Genomic DNA, 19,864 nt, shown 5'->3' with positions numbered 1-19,864 from the left:
TGAAGAAACCAGACAGCCTTTTACAAACTGCCACATTGTGCTGTTTAATCAAGAAAACTTTAAAAATAGGATAAAACCCCATAATGGCATAAACCAGCTGCTGACAAAATAGCTTATTTTCTCAAAATATTGACTTAGTATCCTGACATAACATCTTAATAACTTGAAATATTAAGTCAGTATGTCACTCACTGACCCATTTCAAAATATTGACTTGTCTTGAAAGAAGCATTTATTATATTTCAAGAAAGTAAGTAATTATTTCAGATATGCTACTTAAACACTTCACAAACAAATGACGGAAACATAGCTGTGCCAACTCTTTAATGATCACTCACACGTGACAGAACAAGCCATTAACATGAAAGTGAAGCTAAATCACACAGTGTACTCAATATTTGCTCAGTATTGCATTTAGAACATACAGCAGTACACCTTAAAAACATCATCATAAAAAATATACTTGGAGCGGAGTTTGAAATTTTATACAGTTGCATGAGTGAAATGGATGTGGCCACCTTGTTGGTGAACTGGCGAGGAATAATTTTATAAATGAAGATATTCAAGGCATGCATAGTGTGGAATATAAAAACATTGGGATATTGGGATATTGTGCCTCCTCAGTTTTTACCTTGTTTCTTTGTCATGCAAGGGGACACTTATAATGCTTCACAGTGAACTGTCAGAGTAAATTTCTGCCTGATGGAATTCTGTATTTGTTTGTCGTTGGAACATCTTCTGTAGAAGTGCCTTCAAATGATTCCTTATTTTTGTACTAGCAAAAATGTAAATGACTGGATTAACACAGCAGTGGGAAAAAGCGAGTAATCTGCAGACATGAAATGCGTAGTTAAGCTGAGCAAAGACACTGTATTGTGTAAAAAACTCGATCTGATGATGATTTAAAGTCTGCAGAAATATCACAATGTTATAAGGAGCCCAGCTTACAAAGGACACCACCACCATGCAGAAGACGAGTCTTACAGTCCTGTCTTTCTTTGTTTGGGCCTTGAAGATGGTCAGAAGAATTCCTTTGAAGCAGAAGCTCATGACTGAAAAGGCAACAACCAAAAAAATGTTCTGCTCATACGCGACACTAACGGACGCTTTAACGCTGTTAAGTTCACAGTAAAGTGTGTCAGGCTCTGTTGGGTCTTTGATGGCTTCGCTGAACAGTGTGTCTGGCAAAGCTGCTGAACAGCTCAACACCCAAGCAATGATGGGAATCACTGCAGAACTATGGCACTTGGTCCAGTCAGATAGAGGATGGGCCACTGCTACATAGCACTGAATGGACATCAGCATCAGGAACACAATGCTGCTATGAAATCCAACAGAGAAGACAAAGTTTACACTTCTGCACATAAAATCACCAAATATCCAGCTCCAGATGTAGGAACAGGCCCAAAATGGAATTCCAAGAGTGAAGATCAGGTCAGACAGAGCCAAATTAAACATGAAGCAGTTGGTCAGTGATTTGAGGTCCTCGTAGAGTCCAAGGATCACCAGAACTAGGATGTTACCAATGAGACTGAGGAGGACCACAATGAACATGAATATGAATATGGAAAGTACAATAGGGTCAAATTTGATCACAGCCTCCTGGGGACTTGATTCATCATCCACGGGAATGTATGAGTAATAGTCTGCGTATCCGTATATAGTGTCGTTTTCTGGAAAGCAAAGAAAAGATTGTTAAACGTAAAGATTGATCCTGTTTTGCCATCTTTCAGGGTGGTGATTGCAAAGGATCTACTTCTGTCATCAACTAAACTCTAGATGCGAACACAAAAATAACATTTTCATATCAGCACTTTCACCCTCCCTCTCTCTCTCCCTCCCTCTCTCTCTCCCTCCCTCTCTCTCTTACTTGGTTTCATTCTCTCTCTATCTTTCTATCACTCTTTCTCTCTCTCTCTCATTCACTCTTTCATTCTCTCTCTCTCTCTCTCTCTTACTTGGTTTCATTAACTATCACTCTTTCTCTTTCGCACTCATTCACTTTCACTCTTTCATTCTCTCTCTTTCTCTCTCTCTCTCTCTCTCTCCCCCTTTCACTCGGTTTCATTCTCTCTCTATCTTTCTATAACCCCTCTCTCTCTCTTTCACTCTCTCGCTCTCCCTCTCTCTCCTTCACTCGGTTTCATTCTCTCTCTCTCTCTCTCTCTCCCCCCCTTTCACTCGGTTTCATTCTCTCTCTATCTTTCTATAACCCCTCTCTCTCTCTTTCACTCTCTCGCTCTCCCTCTCTCTCCTTCACTCGGTTTCATTCTCTCTCTCTCTCTCTCTCTCTCTCTCTCTCCCCCCCTTTCACTCGGTTTCATTCTCTCTCTATCTTTCTATAACCCCTCTCTCTCTCTTTCACTCTCTCGCTCTCCCTCTCTCTCCTTCACTCGGTTTCATTCTCTCTCTCTCTCTCTCTCTCTCTCTCTCTCACGCGCGCGCCCCTGGCACATCACTATTTGCATGGACAGACTTAAAACTTACGATAATATTAAACACGGCTTATTTTGAAAAAGACCGACTTGCGACCACCTTGACCACCTCACACTAAACGACGGAGATGGCGCGAGCGCGGCTCTAGCGAGACTCTCGTGCTTTTATTACGACACTGCGTGCCTGTCCGCGGCAGCGAAGTCGCTTGTAGAGCCGCTTGGTGTAAGACCGGCATCATGAACACCCCTTACTGCCGACATTACAGCTGCTCTTCTAAACATCCTCTTGGAATGAGGCCGTCGGCGCTTTACTGGCGGGAATTCCCGCTCGGAGGCAAGGAAATTCCCAAACGGTCCACAGGAGAAAATCACTGGGGTGGTACTGCACCAGAAGGGGCGCTCAAGAGCGATGAACCTCGTCGAGTCCCAGCTGATCAACGAGCTCTGTTCCCGGGACGAGGCTGAGCCTCATGTCGCTCACACGGATCTTGAGGAATGACAGCAGAACAAAATACAAACCACGAGGGCGAGTGCAGTGTGAAGGTAGAGCCCCCCAACAGCGGGGTCTGTCTGTAAACATGTCTGCACTGAGACGTGCTCAGAGAATGCACTATTATTATTATTATTATTATTATTATTGTTATTGTTAGTTATTGTTGTTACTATTATTGTTATTATTATTGTTATTGTTGTTGTTGTTGTTGTTGTTGTTGTTGTTGTTATTGTTGCTTTTTCTGGGATAAGATGATACATTTACATTTCTTCTTCAGCTCACTGGACTCTATATTTAACACACAGACTTCGCTCGTCTTCACATTTACTTGATGTACTTTTACAGGCAAAACTGAAGTTTGGCGATTTTGTTCGGTTTTTGCCGGTTATCTGTTTTAAACACGCAGGAAACCCTTCAGTTTTCTAGCAGTGAAGACAAATCAGTGTTGTTTTAATAAAAGATTAAAATCTTTTTAAAACATAAACGTCATTTTCTTACCCATTGCTCTTTCCCAGTCGCTCGTCTGTGCCGCAGAGAGAAGTCGCGGAGAAGCAGAAGCGAGCAGGGATTCGGTTTCTGTAACGGATCTGGAACAGTTGTAGGATGTTGTGCGTCCAGTGTTCACTCAGCGCTGCGGTGCCCAGTAACTCCGGCTGGATTTATCCAGCCCAGGATCTTCTAGCGTGAGAGCTCCACTCGCTTACTTTCACTTCCATTTGTACAACATGGCAGGACTTGTAGGCATTGAGACGCTTGTGTTGAGGCTCAGGGAGTCACTCTACTGAAAATAAAAAAATATATTAAATATACACAAAATCTAGAGACATTTACACATTTTACAGTGACTAAATTATTTAGTCATTCATTTAGATGTCATTTTGCATACTTTTATGGAGTGACGTTAAAAGTGAAAGAGTTTTGTTGTGAAGACGCTCCAGGGCCTTTTACAGAGACTACTGTTAGAAGCTCATTGGTGCATCTAATAAAGAAAACTGCTTATATGATTGTATATGAGGCCACTTAGTAGGACAAACCAGTATGAAGCCAGCTACTGACAAAACAGTTCCTTCTGTAAATTCATTCAGAACAGTGCGGAACCTCATTCTCACCAGAGGAGTGTGGTTTTCGTGTCCTTTTCGAGAGACTTGCTTTGAGTTTTTCAAAGAAATCGGCAGAGATATTTTTGCTTCAGCTCATCCAAGAAATCCAAACACATTCAATGATGTTGAGGTCTGGGCCCTGGTCTGGTGAGCCCATTACTCTGAGAACACCAGCAGCTTTTAATTATTTATTTATTTTTTTAAACATCTGAAGCAAGAGAGGGGGCAGCTTTGGTGGTCTACCAGGTCTTGCATGGTTGTTAGGAGTTTCATTTTCTTTTGCATATCAGGGCCCACGTCATCCTAAAGGATTGCTTGCCTTTTTGGAGTGAGGGAGTTTGATGTGGTCTCTGGAACGTGCCCTTCACTCCCCAGTCCATGAAGTCCATGTGTGGAGGCTTGGATGCGTTAACAGCCCATTTTTGAATTCAGTATATTTGTTATTTCACAAAAACAACATTTACATATCCATCTTTTCAAGCTCCCTTGTCAATAATGGCCTGTCTTTTTACACTCAGTTACTGGCAATAAAATAAATAAAATTAGTATTTTATAGTAACAAAGCTGTAAATATGATACAGGATGTCATTGTGGATGGAACATGAGGTTTGCCTTGATGTTGAGAGATGTGCGAGAGCTGTGTCTCAGATGTGGGAAAGATGTAATTTCAGGACACGTCATCAGTAGTGTACCTTGGAATCATGGGGTGTTTTGGCCTTTCGAAACTAGATACCCTCATCAAAGGTGGCCAGCTACAGGGTGATCAAACCTGAGCTTGTGTCCCATGCCCAATCATGAGAATTGCCTGGTTGTTTAAATGGCACAACCCATGGGACTATGGAAGGCAGGGGACATCCTATTCCCTGAGTCAAGCCTAAAGCTGACCACATACTGGAGGGTGTTGACCTGTGTTCTCAAATGAGGAATGAGGTGGGGGCGATTAGTGAGCAGGTCATGCTGATGCTCTTTGAGCCCAGCACAGGTCCTTCTGCTTGATCCATATCCACTGGCTGCTTCTTTTGGTTCAGAGACTGATCTAATTGTCTGTTGCAAAGACTGTCCATGGATACCAAGGTCTTTCAGCAGCCTGATGGTGGAAGAAGCCACAAAACCTCTGCATCGCACCTCAACCGGATAGACTTTTGTAGCTGCCTGGTGCATGCTGCAGTAGTGGTCAGAGTGGTCATGTCAGTCGGTTAGGTGGAAGGCGCTCACCCCCACCACCCATCTTGAGGCCAGTTGCAGGTCCTTAAGGCATGCTTTTACTAAATTACCCGAGGGAGAAGCCCAAATTGCAGGCACCAGAGCTTGAGCTTCCCTGGCAGTAGAGTCTTGTTGATGTTTTGTAGACTTTTGATGATGTCCTGCCTTACTTGCGGTACTTGGTCTTTGTCCCTGAAGCTTGCATTGTACCATCTGCCCAGGCTTTTGACAGGTTGCTCAGACACCGTTGGTGTTGGGTCGTCACCAATGCAGAACTTCACGTCTTTAAACTGTCCCTTGACTATTGAGATGCTTCATGACTTGTTCAGCTTGATTTTCATCTGGGCCCACTTGATGTTCTCCTGCAGTTTTCCAAGTAGCTGCCTGGTGCATGCTGCAGTAGTGGTCAGAGTGGTCATGTCAGTCGGTTAGGTGGAAGGCGCTCACCCCCACCACCCATCTTGAGGCCAGTTGCAGGTCCTTAAGGCATGCTTTTACTAAATTACTGACGGAGGCTGGAACGTGGAAGAAGTTGATGGATTCCCAGAGGATGTTATGGGGATCTGATCCGAAGGCACTGGCCAGGTCAAGGAAGATGACATGGATGTCTCTTTTGTCTTTCTTCACCACTTGGATCTGGTGCCAGATCATACTGGTATGCTCCAAGCATCCAGAAAACCCAGGAATGCCAGCCTTCTGTACGGATGTATCAACATACTTGTTCTTCTCCAGGTACGTGGACAACCTCTGTGCTATTACGCTGAAAAAGTTTTTCCCCTCAATGTTGAGAAGGCAGATTGGTTGGAATCGACTAATTTCTGTCGCATCCTTCTCCTTGGGAATTAGCACACCTCCAACCCTTTGCCAAGCCTTAGGTATTATTCCCTTCTGCCACACTATTCTCATGAGCCCCCAAAGATAGTGTAGAACATCTGGTGCGTTCTTGTAGAGTTTATACAGTACTCCATTTGGCCCTGGGGCTGACGCTGCTCTTGTGCACTGTACTGTATTCTCTATGTGCTTCCATTTTGGAGGGCCAGTCTCCAGGTTGAATTCAGGAGGTTGAATAGGTGGGATGTCATGTGGGATAACTAGCTGTTCGTGCCTTTTTGTGTTGTGGTAGATCTTTTCAAGATGTTCTTCCAGTTCCTGCTTTGAAATTTTCAGGGTTCCACTTTTTTCCTTGGCCATGAGATCTTTGACAAACTTGAAGGGGTTTTTATAGAACAGTGTTCTTGTGTGTTCCTTCTTTTTGTGAAGTTTCCTCAAGTTCTCTGCTCTTCGCAAGGTTGCCAGCTGACACTTGTATGTAAGTAAAATTTTAAAATATTAAGAATATTAAAATATTTAGAAAGCATTTCAGAAATAAATGACAAAAATATAGCTGTGGCAACTCTTTATTAATCATTTATACATGACAGAATATAAGCCATTAAAGTGAAAGTTAATGCTACATCACACAGTACATAAAACACAGTCTCCAATTTCAACATAGTACAGACATTATTTAAGCATGATATGAGATTTAAAAGAGTATGATTATGATACATAGTTGTATGAATTAAATGGGTGTGACCTGCTTGTTGCTAGGTGAAATGGTGAGGAATAATGTTGTAGATGAAGGTATTGAAGGCATGCATAGTGTGGAATATAAAAATAAAACGCTGCAATATTGCGCTTCCTCAGTTTGACATTGCTTTTGTGTGGAAGGTGACTCAGGAATGACGTGTATCCTCAGTCCTGCTTCACATTGAACTGTCAGAGTAAATTTCTGCCTGATAGAATTCTGTATTCATTTGTCGTTGGAACATCTTCTGTAGAAGTGCCTTCAAATGATTCCTTATTTTTGTACTAGCAAAAATGTAAATTACTGGATTAACATAGCAGTGGGAAAAAGCGAGTAATCTGCAGATATGAAATGCGTAGTTAAGCTGAGCAAAGACACTGTATTGTGTAAAAAACTCGATCTGATGATGATTTAAAGTCTGCAGAAATATCACAATGTTATAAGGAGCCCATCTTACAAAGGACACCACCACCATGCAGAAGACGAGTCTTAAAGTCCTGTCTTTCTTTGTTTGGGCCTTGAAGATGGTCAGAAGAATTCCTATGAAGCAGAAGCTCATGACTGAAAAGGCAACAACCAAAAAAATGTTCTGCTCATACGCGACACTAACGGACGCTTTAACGCTGTTAAGTTCACAGTTAAGTGTGTCAGGCTCTGTTGGGTCTTTGATGGCTTCGCTGAACAGTGTGTCTGGCAAAGCTGCTGAACAGCTCAACACCCAAGCAATGATGGGAATCACTGCAGAACTATGGCATTTGGTCCAGACAGATAGAGGATGGGCCACTGCTACATAGCACTCAAGGGACATCAGCATCAGGAACGCAATGCTGCTATGAAATCCAACAGAGAAGACAAAGTTTACACTTCTGCACATAAAATCACCAAATATCCAGCTCCAGATGTAGGAACAGGCCCAAAATGGAATTCCAAGAGTGAAGATCAGGTCAGACAGAGCCAAATTAAACATGAAGCAGTTGGTCAGTGATTTGAGGTCCTCGTAGAGTCCAAGGATCACCAGAACTAGGATGTTACCAATGAGACTGAGGAGGACCACAATGAACATGAATATGAATATGGAAAGTACAATAGGGTCAAATTTGATCACAGCCTCCTGGGGACTTGATTCATCATCCACGGGAATGTATGAGTAATAGTAGTAATTGTCTTCGTATTCGTATATAGTGTCGTTTTCTGGAAAGCAAAGAAAAGATTGTTAAACGTAAAGATTGATTCTGTTTTGCCATCTTTCAGGGTGGTGATTGCAAAGGATCTACTTCTGTCATCAACTAAACTCTAGATGCGAACACAAAAATAACATTTTCATATCAGCACTTTCACCCTCCCTCTCTCTCTCCCTCCCTCTCTCTCTTACTTGGTTTCATTCTCTCTCTATCTTTCTATCACTCTTTCTCTCTCTCTCATTCACTCTTTCATTCTCTCTCTCTTTCTCTTTCTCTCTGTCTCCCTCTCTCTCTCTCGCTCTCTTACTCTGTTTCATTCTCTCTCTTTCACTCTTTCATTCTCTCTCTCTCTCTCTCTCTCTCTCTTACTTGGTTTCATTAACTATCACTCTTTCTCTCTCTCTCTCTCTCTCTCTCTCTCTCTCTCTCTCTCTCTCTCTCTCTCTCTCTCATTCACTTTCACTCTTTCATTCTCTCTCTCTTTCTCTCTCTCTCCCCCTTTCACTCTGTTTCATTCTCTCTTTATCTCTCTATAACTCTTTCTCTTTCTCTCTTTCACTCTCTCGCTCTCCCTCTCTCTTTCTCTCTCTTTCTCTCTCTCTCCTTCACTCGGTTTCATTCTCTCTCTCTTTCTCTCTCTCTCCTTCACTCGGTTTCTCTCTCTCTGTCTCTCTCTCTCTCTCTCTCTCTCTCTCTCTCTCTCTCTCTCTCTCTCTCTCTCTCTCTCTCTCACGCGCGCGCCCCTGGCACATCACTATTTGCATGGACAGACTTAAAACTTACGATAATATTAAACACGGCTTATTTTGAAAAAGACCGACTTGCGACCACCTTGACCACCTCACACTAAACGACGGAGATGGCGCGAGCGCGGCTCTAGCGAGACTCTCGTGCTCAACGAGCTCTGTTCCCGGGACGAGGCTGAGCCTCATGTCGCTCACACGGATCTTGAAGAATGACAGCAGAACAAAATACAAACCACGAGGGCGAGTGCAGTGTGAAGGTAGAGCCCCCCAACAGCGGGGTCTGTCTGTAAACATGTCTGCACTGAGACGTGCTCAGAGAATGCATTATTATTATTATTATTATTATTATTATTATTATTATTATTATTATTATTATTACTACTATTATTGTTATTATTATTGTTATTATTATTGTTATTGTTGTTGTTGTTGTTGTTGTTGTTGTTATTGTTGCTTTTTCTGGGATAAGATGATACATTTACATTTCTTCTTCAGCTCACTGGACTCTATATTTAACACACAGACTTCGCTCGTCTTCACATTTACTTGATGTACTTTTACAGGCAAAACTGAAGTTTGGCGATTTTGTTCGGTTTTTGCCGGTTATCTGTTTTAAACACGCAGGAAACCCTTCAGTTTTCTAGCAGTGAAGACAAATCAGTGTTGTTTTAATAAAAGATTAAAATCTTTTTAAAACATAAACGTCATTTTCTTACCCATTGCTCTTTCCCAGACGCTCGTCTGTGCCGCAGAGAGAAGTCGCGGAGAAGCAGAAGCGAGCAGGGATTCGGTTTCTGTAACGGATCTGGAACAGTTGTAGGATGTTGTGCGTCCAGTGTTCACTCAGCGCTGCGGTGCCCAGTAACTCCGGCTGGATTTATCCAGCCCAGGATCTTCTAGCGTGAGAGCTCCACTCGCTTACTTTCACTTCCATTTGTACAACATGGCAGGACTTGTAGGCATTGAGATGCTTGTGTTGAGGCTCAGGGAGTCACTCTACTGAAAATAAACAAATATATTAAATATACACAAAATCTAGAGACATTTACACATTTTACAGTGACTAAATTATTTAGTCATTCATTTAGATGTCATTTTGCATACTTTTATGGAGTGACGTTAAAAGTGAAAGAGTTTTGTTGTGAAGACGCTCCAGGGCCTTTTACAGAGACTACTGTAGAAGCTCAGTGGTGCATCTAATAAAGAAAACTGCTTATATGATTGTATATGAGGCCACTTAGTAGGACAAACCAGTATGAAGCCAGCTACTGACAAAACAGTTCCTTCTGTAAATTCCTTCAGAACAGTGCGGACCCTCATTCTCACCAGAGGAGTGTGGGCTTGAAGGACTGGGGTGGCTAGAGTGTTATTGCATGCTGAGCATGGTGTCTTTATTGAGATGACCCATCGCCCATCTGGATGCAGAATTACAGCCCTGCGATTGCTGTTATCACTTACAGAGCTAACATCTGCATGCATACCACCCACATTTAGGACATATGTTAATAAAGGTTAAAGCCACATCTGCCAATTACTTTAGCTGTTTTAATGTGTTGTGCTCCAGATGCCCTTTGAAAGTGTCTGTTGGATAATAAGCTAAGGTCTGCAGAAATACCACAATGTTATAAGGAGCCCAGCTTATAAAGGACACCACCACCATGCAGAAGACGAGTCTTACAGTCCTGTCTTTCTTCTTTGTTTGGGCCTTGATGATGGTCTGAAGAATTCTTATGAAGCAGAAGCTCATGACTGAAAAGTCAACAACCAAAAAATGTTCTGCTCATATATGACACCATGAATGCCTAAAATGGTGAAATATTCACAGTAAAGTGTTTTGGGGGCTGTTACCTGAGCTATGAGGCTGAATGCCAAGTCTGGCAAAGCTGCTGAAAAGCTAAACACCCAAGCAATGATGGGACAGAGACAGAGGATGGATCACTGCTACATAGTGCTGAATAGTCATCAGTGTCAGGAACACAATGCTGCTATGAAATAGAGTAGATAAAGTTCAGATTTTTACACATAATATGCAAAAAGGTCCACTTCCAGATGTAGTAAGAGGCCCAAATTGTAAGTCCAACAGTGAAGATCAGGTCAGACAGAGCCAAGTTAAGGATGAAGACGATTAATGACTTGAAGTTCTCATAGAGTCCCAGGATCACCAAAACCAAGATGTTACCAATGAGACTGAAGAGGACCACATTGGAGATGAGTATGTGAAGTACAATAGGGTTAAATTTGATCGCAGCCTCCCGGGGACATGGTTCATTATCCATGGAAGAATTTGGGTAATAGTGTCCGTATTCTTCTATAGTGTCGTTTTCTGGAAAGCAAAGATAGTTAAATATGTAAAGATTGATTCTGTTTTGATTGATACATATATAGATACATATTGTGGCTCGGCCAGGGGAGGGGCTGACGCTCACTGACCAGGAAACCCAACAAGAGCTCAGAGAGACATAGTCTGTGCTCCTCTCCTCATTATCCATCCATCCATTTTCCAAGCCGCTTCTCCAGCATATTTATATCCACAAGGGTTAAGAGTGTGTTTATGGGAATACATATATGTATATATATCCATCCATCCACAAGGGTTAGGAGTATATTTATGGGAATTTTGACCATTCCCACAAAGTTGGGAGCATGAAATTGACCAAAACCTCTTGGTCTGCTAAAGCACTGAGTTCCTTTCACTTTCCTTTCCTTTCATTAAGAGTTCCCAATCGCTTCCACTTTGTTATAATACCACTAACAGTTGACTGTGGAATATTTAGTAGTGAGGAAATTTCACGACTGAACTTGTTGCACAGGTGGCATCCTGATACCATACTGGAATTCACTGAGCTCCCGAGAGCGACCCATTCTTTCACAAATGTTTGTAGAAGCAGTCTGCAGGCCTAGGTGCTTGGTTTTATACACCTGTGTATGATTTGGAGGGGTGAGTGAACACTTTTGAAAATATTGTGTGTGTGTGTGTGTGTGTGTGTGTGTGTGTGTGTGTGTGTGTGTGTGTGTGTGTGTGTGTGTGTGTGTGTGTGTGTGTGTGTGGGCCCGAACACCCAGTGATGACAAACCTCAGCTGCGAGTGGGGCAGGAGGGGGCAGAGCACAAAGCCCGAGCTCCCCTGTCGGACGAGAGTGACACGAGTCACGGGAGTGATGGGGGAGGAGGACGACGACAATGGGGCGACAAGGAGCAAGTCCCAAGCTCCGTCGCCTGGGCCCCGCCCCCCCTCACGCTGCCCTTAATGAGAGCCAGCAGATGCGCTCAGGCTTCCAGCCAGATCAGACTTTAAAAAGAGCTGAGAGGCTCCAGTGTCCTCCTTGAGCCTGGGGTAGCATTTGCAGTGCTACAGTGGTGCCGAAACCCAGGAGAAGGATGGCAACACATCCAGGGAGTCTCCCCAGCAGAAAAAGAGGCCATCAAGACCCTGGGCCACCTGCACCTGGCCAGCTGGCAGGAGCTGCAGGCTGTCGTCCAAGATGCTGAAAAGCACTTGAAGCAGCTTGCGGAGCCCCCCCTCACACCACCCCTCAAGCCTCCAGTCCCAGTTCCCAGGAGGACTGGAACACCTCTCCCTCCTCTTCCTGCTCCAAGGAAGTTTGGAGCACCCCTTCTTTCCCCTCCCATCCCTCACCTCTCCCCACCTGCTGCCTGAGAGGTCACCGGGACCCCGCCTTCCACCGGAGACGCGCAGTGATGAAGAATCACAATATAATAATTTCTCTCTCCCAAATGCTTGTCTGTGCCACAGAGAAACACAAACTAACAGGGATTCAGTTTCTAACGGTTCTGATCAATAGTAGGAGGCTCTAACAGGCGGAGCATCACTGTGAGTTTGTTCTGACCCAGCTAGCAATGAGTATTTGGCTCAAATATGCGCCACGTCTGCAGTTCTCTTATCGCCCACTTTTGGCCTTCATGTACCGTGTTGACTCAGGGTGAGTCTGGCTGCCTCAGCTCAGCCACAGGTCCACCATGTCTGGGCCAAACAAATTTACCTTATACTTACCTTGCATGGCTATGTCTGGGCCAGATAAATTTACCTTATACTCACCTTAAATGGCCATGTCTGGGCCAGATAAATTTACCATATACTCACCTTAAATGGCCATGTCTGGGCCAGATAAATTTACCAAATACTCACCTTAAATGGCCATGTCTGGGCCAGATAAATTTACCAAATACTCACCTTAAATGGCCATGTCTGGGCCAGATAAATTTACCAAATACTCAGCTTAAATGGCCATGTCTGAGCCAGATAAATTTACCATATACTCACCTTGCATGGCCATGTCTGGGCCAGATAAATTTACCAAATACTCACCTTGCATGGCCATGTCTGGGCCAAATAAATTTACCATATACTCACCTTGCATGGCCATGTCTGGGCCAAATAAATTTACCATATACTCACCTTGCATGGCCATGTCTGGGCCAAATAAATTTACCATATACTCACCTTAAATGGCCATGTCTGGGCCAAATAAATTTACCATATACTCACCTTGCATGGCCATGTCTGGGCCAAATAAATTTACCATATACTCACCTTGCATGGCCATGTCTGGGCCAAATAAATTTACCATATACTCACCTTAAATGGCCATGTCTGGGCCAAATAAATTTATCATATACTCACCTTGCATGGCCATGTCTGGGCCAAATTAATTTACCATATACTCACCTTGCATGGCCATGTCTGGGCCAAATAAATTTACCATATACTCACCTTGCATGGCCATGTCTGGGCCAAATAAATTTACCATATACTCACCTTGCATGGCCATATCTGGGCCAAATAAATTTACCATATACTCACCTTGCATGGCCATGTCTGGGCCAGATAAATTTACCATATACTCACCTTGCATGCCCATTTCTGGGCCAAATAAATTTACCATATACTCACCTTGCATGGCCATGTCTGGGCCAAATAAATTTACCATATACTCACCTTGCATGGCCATGTCTGGGCCAAATAAATTTACCATATACTCACCTTGAATGGCCATGTCTGGGCCAGATAAATTTATCATATACTCACCTTGCATGGCCATGTCTGGGCCAAATAAATTTACCATATACTCACCTTGCATGGCCATGTCTGGGCCAAATAAATTTACCATATACTCACCTTGCATGGCCATGTCTGGGCCAAATACATTTACCATATACTCACCTTGCATGGCCATGTCTGGGCCAAATACATTTACCATATACTCACCTTGCATGGCCATGTCTGGGCCAAATAAATTTACCATATACTCACCTTGCATGGCCATGTCTGGGCCAAATACATTTACCATATACTCACCTTGCATGGCCATGTCTGGGCCAAATACATTTACCATATACTCACCTTGCATGGCCATGTCTGGGCCAGATAAATTTACCATATACTCACCTTGAATGGCCATGTCTGGGCCAAATAAATTTACCATATACTCACCTTGAATGGCCATGTCTGGGCCAGATAAATTTATCATATACTCACCTTGCATGGCCATGTCTGGGCCAAATAAATTTACCATATACTCACCTTGCATGGCCATGTCTGGGCCAAATAAATTTACCATATACTCACCTTGCATGGCCATGTCTGGGCCAAATACATTTACCATATACTCACCTTGCATGGCCATGTCTGGGCCAAATACATTTACCATATACTCACCTTGCATGGCCATGTCTGGGCCAAATAAATTTACCATATACCCACCTTACATGGGCCAAGTTCTGGCCAAATCAGGGCCAAAGAACATAACCTCAGCTTCACCTAAAATGGGTCAGATGTGTGCCAAATCAGGGCTATATCATACACTTACCCTATATCAGCCCAACGAAATTACCTTAAAATGAAAATTCTCCTTAAATGGGCTGGACATCTTTTAATTTTCTTTCATTTTTCGAAAGTGAATGAACAGAAGTGGACATAGCAAAGCAATCAACATTCTGCTGCAGTTTTAAGAACATGATGTGTGTTATCATGCGTTACACCAGGATGTGCTGTATTACTTTGTTAAAGTCATTGATTCTTAAAACTCACCTCTATGCATACATGAATTTCAGTGACAACACTAGAAATCATTTGGAAACAACAGCTTTAATTGTCTTACAAAAATATACATATCTTGCACAGACAAAATGGGTGGAATAGCATGTATATAGGTAATAGTTACCATATATCAATAAACAGGTGTTAAAGAAAAGTATGGAATGTGGAGTGTGCAGTACACCATTGTACTCATTGGCCACTTAATGTACAGCTACCCTGAATTTAAACTCATTGTCCATTTTATCAACTCCACTTACCATATAGGAGCACTTTATAGTTGTACAACTAGTCCATCTGTCCACTAAATAGACAAATAAGTAAATGCAGACATGTTAATTTATGTAAGGTTTTATTTATTAATATATTATTTTATATACATTTATTTATTTTTAGATTTATCATTATTCTGTGCAATTCCAGTTCACATATTAATTCACGGAGTCATTTATTCTTACTGTTATTTGTTTTTTACTTTGGCAGATCATGTCCCCCACACTAGAGTCAGACAGTGAACTTCAGCACTCAGAGCTTCTCTGAAACCTTCACCAGGACAAACCCAGCCTGCAGAAGCAGCAGCCAGACTGGATCATCTCTCTAGGTTTGCAATAGTTGAGTATAATGCCATTTAACTCACATGTTGAAAGCAAAGCTGTTGGCAAATTATTCAGTAGTTCTCTCTAAATCATCATTGATTTTCTCTTAGATCTGAAGCCATCATCACAGTGAAGATCCTGCACCAGATTCTTTCAACACTTGTTTGTGTCCCAGCTTTAAATCTCAGTTCATTACTCACAGATTTGCACTGGATAACTGAGTCATAAGATCCAATAGAAACTCAAATTTCAGATTTTGTGTGTTCTTCATTAGTATGGGAGCAACATGATGCAGCATCTGTGGCCAGATGATCAGAAGAAGACCTTCCTCTTTGTCTTGGAGGTTGGAACTGAGAATGGTCAGTATTTTGTTGCTGTGAATGGGCAGCAGACCTTGGTTGGGTTTTTTTCAGTCCAGCATTTTCTAGACTGAGTGCTCCGCTGTAAGACTGCTCTTGCCTTGTTTCACTTTCATTATTACTATTTTGCTCTCACCTGAGAGATACAATCAGACTCTCACATTCCTTGTGGCGCCTGAAGTATAAAATAAACAAAACATCAACTTATTTACTTCAACATGTTATTGCTTTACTGGCTTATGCAAAAGTTTGGGCACCCCTGGTGAAATGACACTATATTGATTTCCTAAGTGAAAATAAATGAACACACGCCCTCCACAGGCAGGGATTTCATTTCTCTGTAAAATTCAGTGCACAACATCTATTAAAATGTTAAAGTTAAAATGTGCCGTAAGTTTTGGACAGGCTTCAGAGTTGTGTTTATTCCTCAATGTGTTAAGTTCAGCAAATGAATAGTAAGTGTGCATTAAAATGTGCAGACGTGTGTGTCTGTATAGGATGTGTTCACTTCTTTTCACTTAGAAAATCAACAAAGCAGGTCATTTGACCAGACGTGCCCAAACTTTTGCTTACAACTGTAGTGCTGTATTGTAAGTTGAATATTTGCCGCATTTTAAGACTTTTACTCACTGTTATGTCTGCACGTTGTGAAAGATCTGTTTGAAAGTGATTACCATGGGTGAACTGCATCATGAATAAAAGAGAGATAAATAGAAGGGCTGTTTGTGTCATGAAAACAAGCTTATTAAAAAAAAAATACTGCACCTCATAATCACATGCAGAAGTAACTACAGTGAAGAGGAGCAGCGGGTGCTGTTAGGGTTTCAGAACGTGTCGTCTGCTCCCCAGTCCATGAAGCCCATGTGTGGGGGGTTGGATGTGTTAACAGCACGTTTGCAATTCAGTATTTTTGTGATTTCACATTTACATATTTACATAATATTTACATAATATTTACATATATCCATCTTTTCATGCTCCACTGATAAAATCAAACAAACAAACAAAAAAAAAATGCACCAGTGTTTGCAGATGCACACAGACTTTACTCTTTTTGCATTTACGTTTAAAGAATACAGTTAATGTATTACAACTGTGATTTAGCACATTATGTTTTTATTGGGTGAAAAAATTATTCTCCTGGAGTGAGCATGCAAACCTTTTTTGCCATTGCAAGTTTTTTGTTTAAATATGCAGAAATACAGGCAATAGAGAGAAAAGTAGTGATGACAAATCATAACATTGTTTAAATAAATGACTAAAATTATTGACGTAAATGTCATTTTTTTAACCATTTGTCTTTCCCAGATGCTCGTCTGTGCCAGAGAGAAGTCATGGACAATCAGAAGCTAACAGCTGTGCAGTTTATCTGTGCAGTTTATCTATATAGTTCTATAAAGAACTATAGAACCGTGTACCAACCCCTCCTCCACACAACACAACTGAGGGTCTCAAACACATTAAGAAGACAAACAGTTCAACAAATGAACTCATGACAAGGCACACCTGTTAATTCAAACTATTCCAGATGACAACCTCATGAAGCTGATTGAGAGAATGCCAAGAGTGGGCGAAGCTGTCATCGTCATGTCAAAAGGTGAAGAATCTAAAGTAAAAACATGTTCTGGGTTGTTTCACACTTTTTGTTTACTACATAATTCTGTGTGTTCCTTGTTACTTCATAGATCTTCAATATTGATCTACAATGTAGACAATAATTAAAACAAAGCGAAACCATTCAATGAGAAGTTGTCCAAGTTCAGACTTGATTGGTATGGTTTTGCAGTCAACTGAGTGGAAAAAAAATGACTAGGCCTGATATAAAATTATTTTATAGAACATGTTGATGCTGATACAGTGGTGTATTACAATGATTTAATATTAATTAATGCTTCATTTCAGATTCACTGTGGTGATGCTTGGAGGCAAAATTACAACAATTATGTCACTGTGCAAAAACCTAATCCTGACCCTCACCCTTGCTCTAATCCTAATCCTAACCCTAACCTTAACCTCAGCCCAATATTTAATCTCAGACCTCACCCTGGCCCTGGCCCTAATCTTAATCCTAACTCTAACCTTAACCTAAAACCTTATCTTAACCCTCACCCTGGCCCTAACCCTAAGCTCAGCCAAAACTTAATCCAGTTAAAATCCACTCACTGAATGGTGTCAGCAGTGTGTCTCTAAAAGCTTGCTGAGGATGTTGGTCTGTGTTAAAACTGTTACATGTTCAGTGACTCCTCAGGTGAACATCTACAGATATGAACTTGGACACTCAAAGTGAAAAACCACCGAATTCAGCAGAGTATAGTCCATTTTTATTTACATATTACATAATTAAATGTTTCTTGATAATCTACTGAATGTATTCACTGTTGTTACATCATTATGTATTATAATACTATACAGACAGAGGACATATACAGTAAGCCCACAACAGCACTGGATACATAAGAGCTCTGGCTTAGTTTTAATTCAATGGGATATACTCGGTTCTTTTTTTCTTTTAATTTCTTTAGAATCCGCATTACACACAGAATGACCAAAACAGAAATACGTTTTCTCCCCAGATCTGCTCGTATCTGTACACGTAAAAATACATACAACTCAAAAAAGTTACTGGAAAACAAAACACAACACTTCCGATTTTTCTAGTTACTAATAATACAAGTCAGCAATTCGGTTAAAATGTCTGAATATTACAATTATTAACACAGATGTATAATTAAAATGTCTGATTGCAACATACTCAAAAGACATGAATTCACCAATAGAGGTACTTTTGCAGATAAAGTCACTATTATAAATGCAGGTCACTCCTCCTCATCTACCCTATCTTACTCTATGCATAAATCTGTACTTTTCAGGAGCAACTTCTAGTAGAGTTGCTGTGCCATTATCACTAAGCCAGTTTCTTTGATTTTTTAATTAGGGTTTGATGACTCTAATGAGGTTTTTGGAGCAAAATCTCCCTACATAACTAGCAGAAGCTTCGGCGTTAAGACAGCAGAAACAGGAAGGAAAGGTAGCAATTAAGGGGACATTGTCTATATCATTAAAGGCACTTACCTGTCGTCCGTTGTCTACTACAGGTTGAGTTGCTCCCAGAAAACATTCTGGTTGCTCACGTAGCTGACACTGTTGTTGTTACACCAGGCTTGGAGCCAGCACTGCAGTGCGTAGAGCCTACTGAACAGCTTGCTTCCTGTCCGGTAGGTGGGCAGCAGTCTTGAGATGATGATCCTGGCATTGGTTCTCTTCTTAACGGTATCTCGAAGTAATCTGAAATGCTCCTTGAGGACTTCGCTCTGTCAGGATGAGATGTCATCCACCCCCACATGAATTACTACGGTGCCGAAATATCCCAGGCATCTGGAAAACAACAGATAGCCGAATTACTTCCAGAGTAAGTTACTTTAAGATGTCTCACTATTGAGTCTCCAATTATAATAACACTCTCCTGACTCTCTCTCTGAGGCACTCAAGCAGGTGGTGAGCTGAGGGCCTTGAACAGGTTACTGAAGGTAAAACTGAGTGTTGAAGGAATTGGTGAAAACCTTCTCCTTCCCCGGCCACGCTGGCGTTCCCAGCCCTGCTCCGGCGCGGGTGTGAAGATGGGCAATCCTGGTGTTAAACGTAGTAGCGCTCCATCTGGCAGAGTAGAAGTCGCCGCCAGGCTTGGTCTTGAAACAACCATGTAGGACGTATCCTGGGCTGCTTCCAAATGGGTTTTCCACCAGTGGAGCGCTGTCTGCCACTTTAGGGGAGCCCTGATCTGTTGATCCAACTGCAGCAGCTCCCTGCTCAGCGTCTGGAGCTCGTGTTTTCTCAGATTCCAAACAGAGAAATAAAGGTTAGTTAAAACTAAAAATAAAAAAACAACATTGTGAGGGTAAAGAAACAAGACACAAAATAAATATTTAGTTAAAGCAAGTAACCAGAAGGATTAATAGCAAGATAAAGGAGCAAAAACTAAAAGTCAGTAAATGAGCAAACCCAAATGTGTGACCTGTTCGGTCAACAATGGTGTCAGCCTTGCACATGCGCAGAGCATGACAATGCCAAGCCAGATGTAATAACATCTCCAGAACCACAGAATCACATCATCAAGTTTGCTGATGAAACG

The 19,864-nt window shown here is 41.9% G+C and overlaps 1 protein-coding gene, 1 long non-coding RNA gene and 1 pseudogene across 6 annotated transcripts; 1 reads left to right on the top strand and 2 right to left on the bottom strand.

Annotated features, from left to right (window-relative positions):
• Positions 1-307: 307 nt before the first annotated feature.
• On the bottom strand, positions 308-18,958 carry LOC108433369 (chemokine XC receptor 1-like). Of its 5 annotated transcripts, none has more exons than XM_037540997.1 (4): positions 18,808-18,958; positions 9,442-9,724; positions 3,427-3,709; positions 308-1,673 (listed from the first exon to the last, which is right to left on the bottom strand). In XM_037540997.1, the coding sequence occupies exons 3-4, from the start codon at positions 3,428-3,430 to the stop codon at positions 670-672; spliced, it is 1,008 nt and encodes a 335-aa protein (XP_037396894.1). In that variant the 5' UTR covers positions 3,431-3,709; positions 9,442-9,724; positions 18,808-18,958; the 3' UTR covers positions 308-669. The 5 variants fall into 5 exon arrangements, with proteins under 5 accessions (XP_037396894.1, XP_037396895.1, XP_037396896.1 ...); XM_037540998.1 differs by having other exon boundaries at positions 3,427-3,706; XM_037540999.1 differs by lacking the exon at positions 9,442-9,724 and having other exon boundaries at positions 3,427-3,706.
• LOC108433347 lies at positions 9,822-11,360 on the bottom strand (annotated as a pseudogene).
• LOC119264004 lies at positions 15,467-19,041 on the top strand. The gene is made up of 3 exons (XR_005130695.1): positions 15,467-15,735; positions 17,044-17,332; positions 18,955-19,041. It is a non-coding gene; the product is annotated as an uncharacterized LOC119264004 (long non-coding RNA).
• Positions 19,042-19,864: the final 823 nt, after the last annotated feature.

The sequence above is a fragment of the Pygocentrus nattereri genome, chromosome 9, assembly GCF_015220715.1.
Source record: "Pygocentrus nattereri isolate fPygNat1 chromosome 9, fPygNat1.pri, whole genome shotgun sequence".
Lineage (NCBI taxonomy): Eukaryota > Metazoa > Chordata > Actinopteri > Characiformes > Serrasalmidae > Pygocentrus > Pygocentrus nattereri.
The sequence above is the reverse complement of the archived record's forward strand: the minus strand, read 5'-3'. Positions and strand labels throughout refer to the sequence as shown.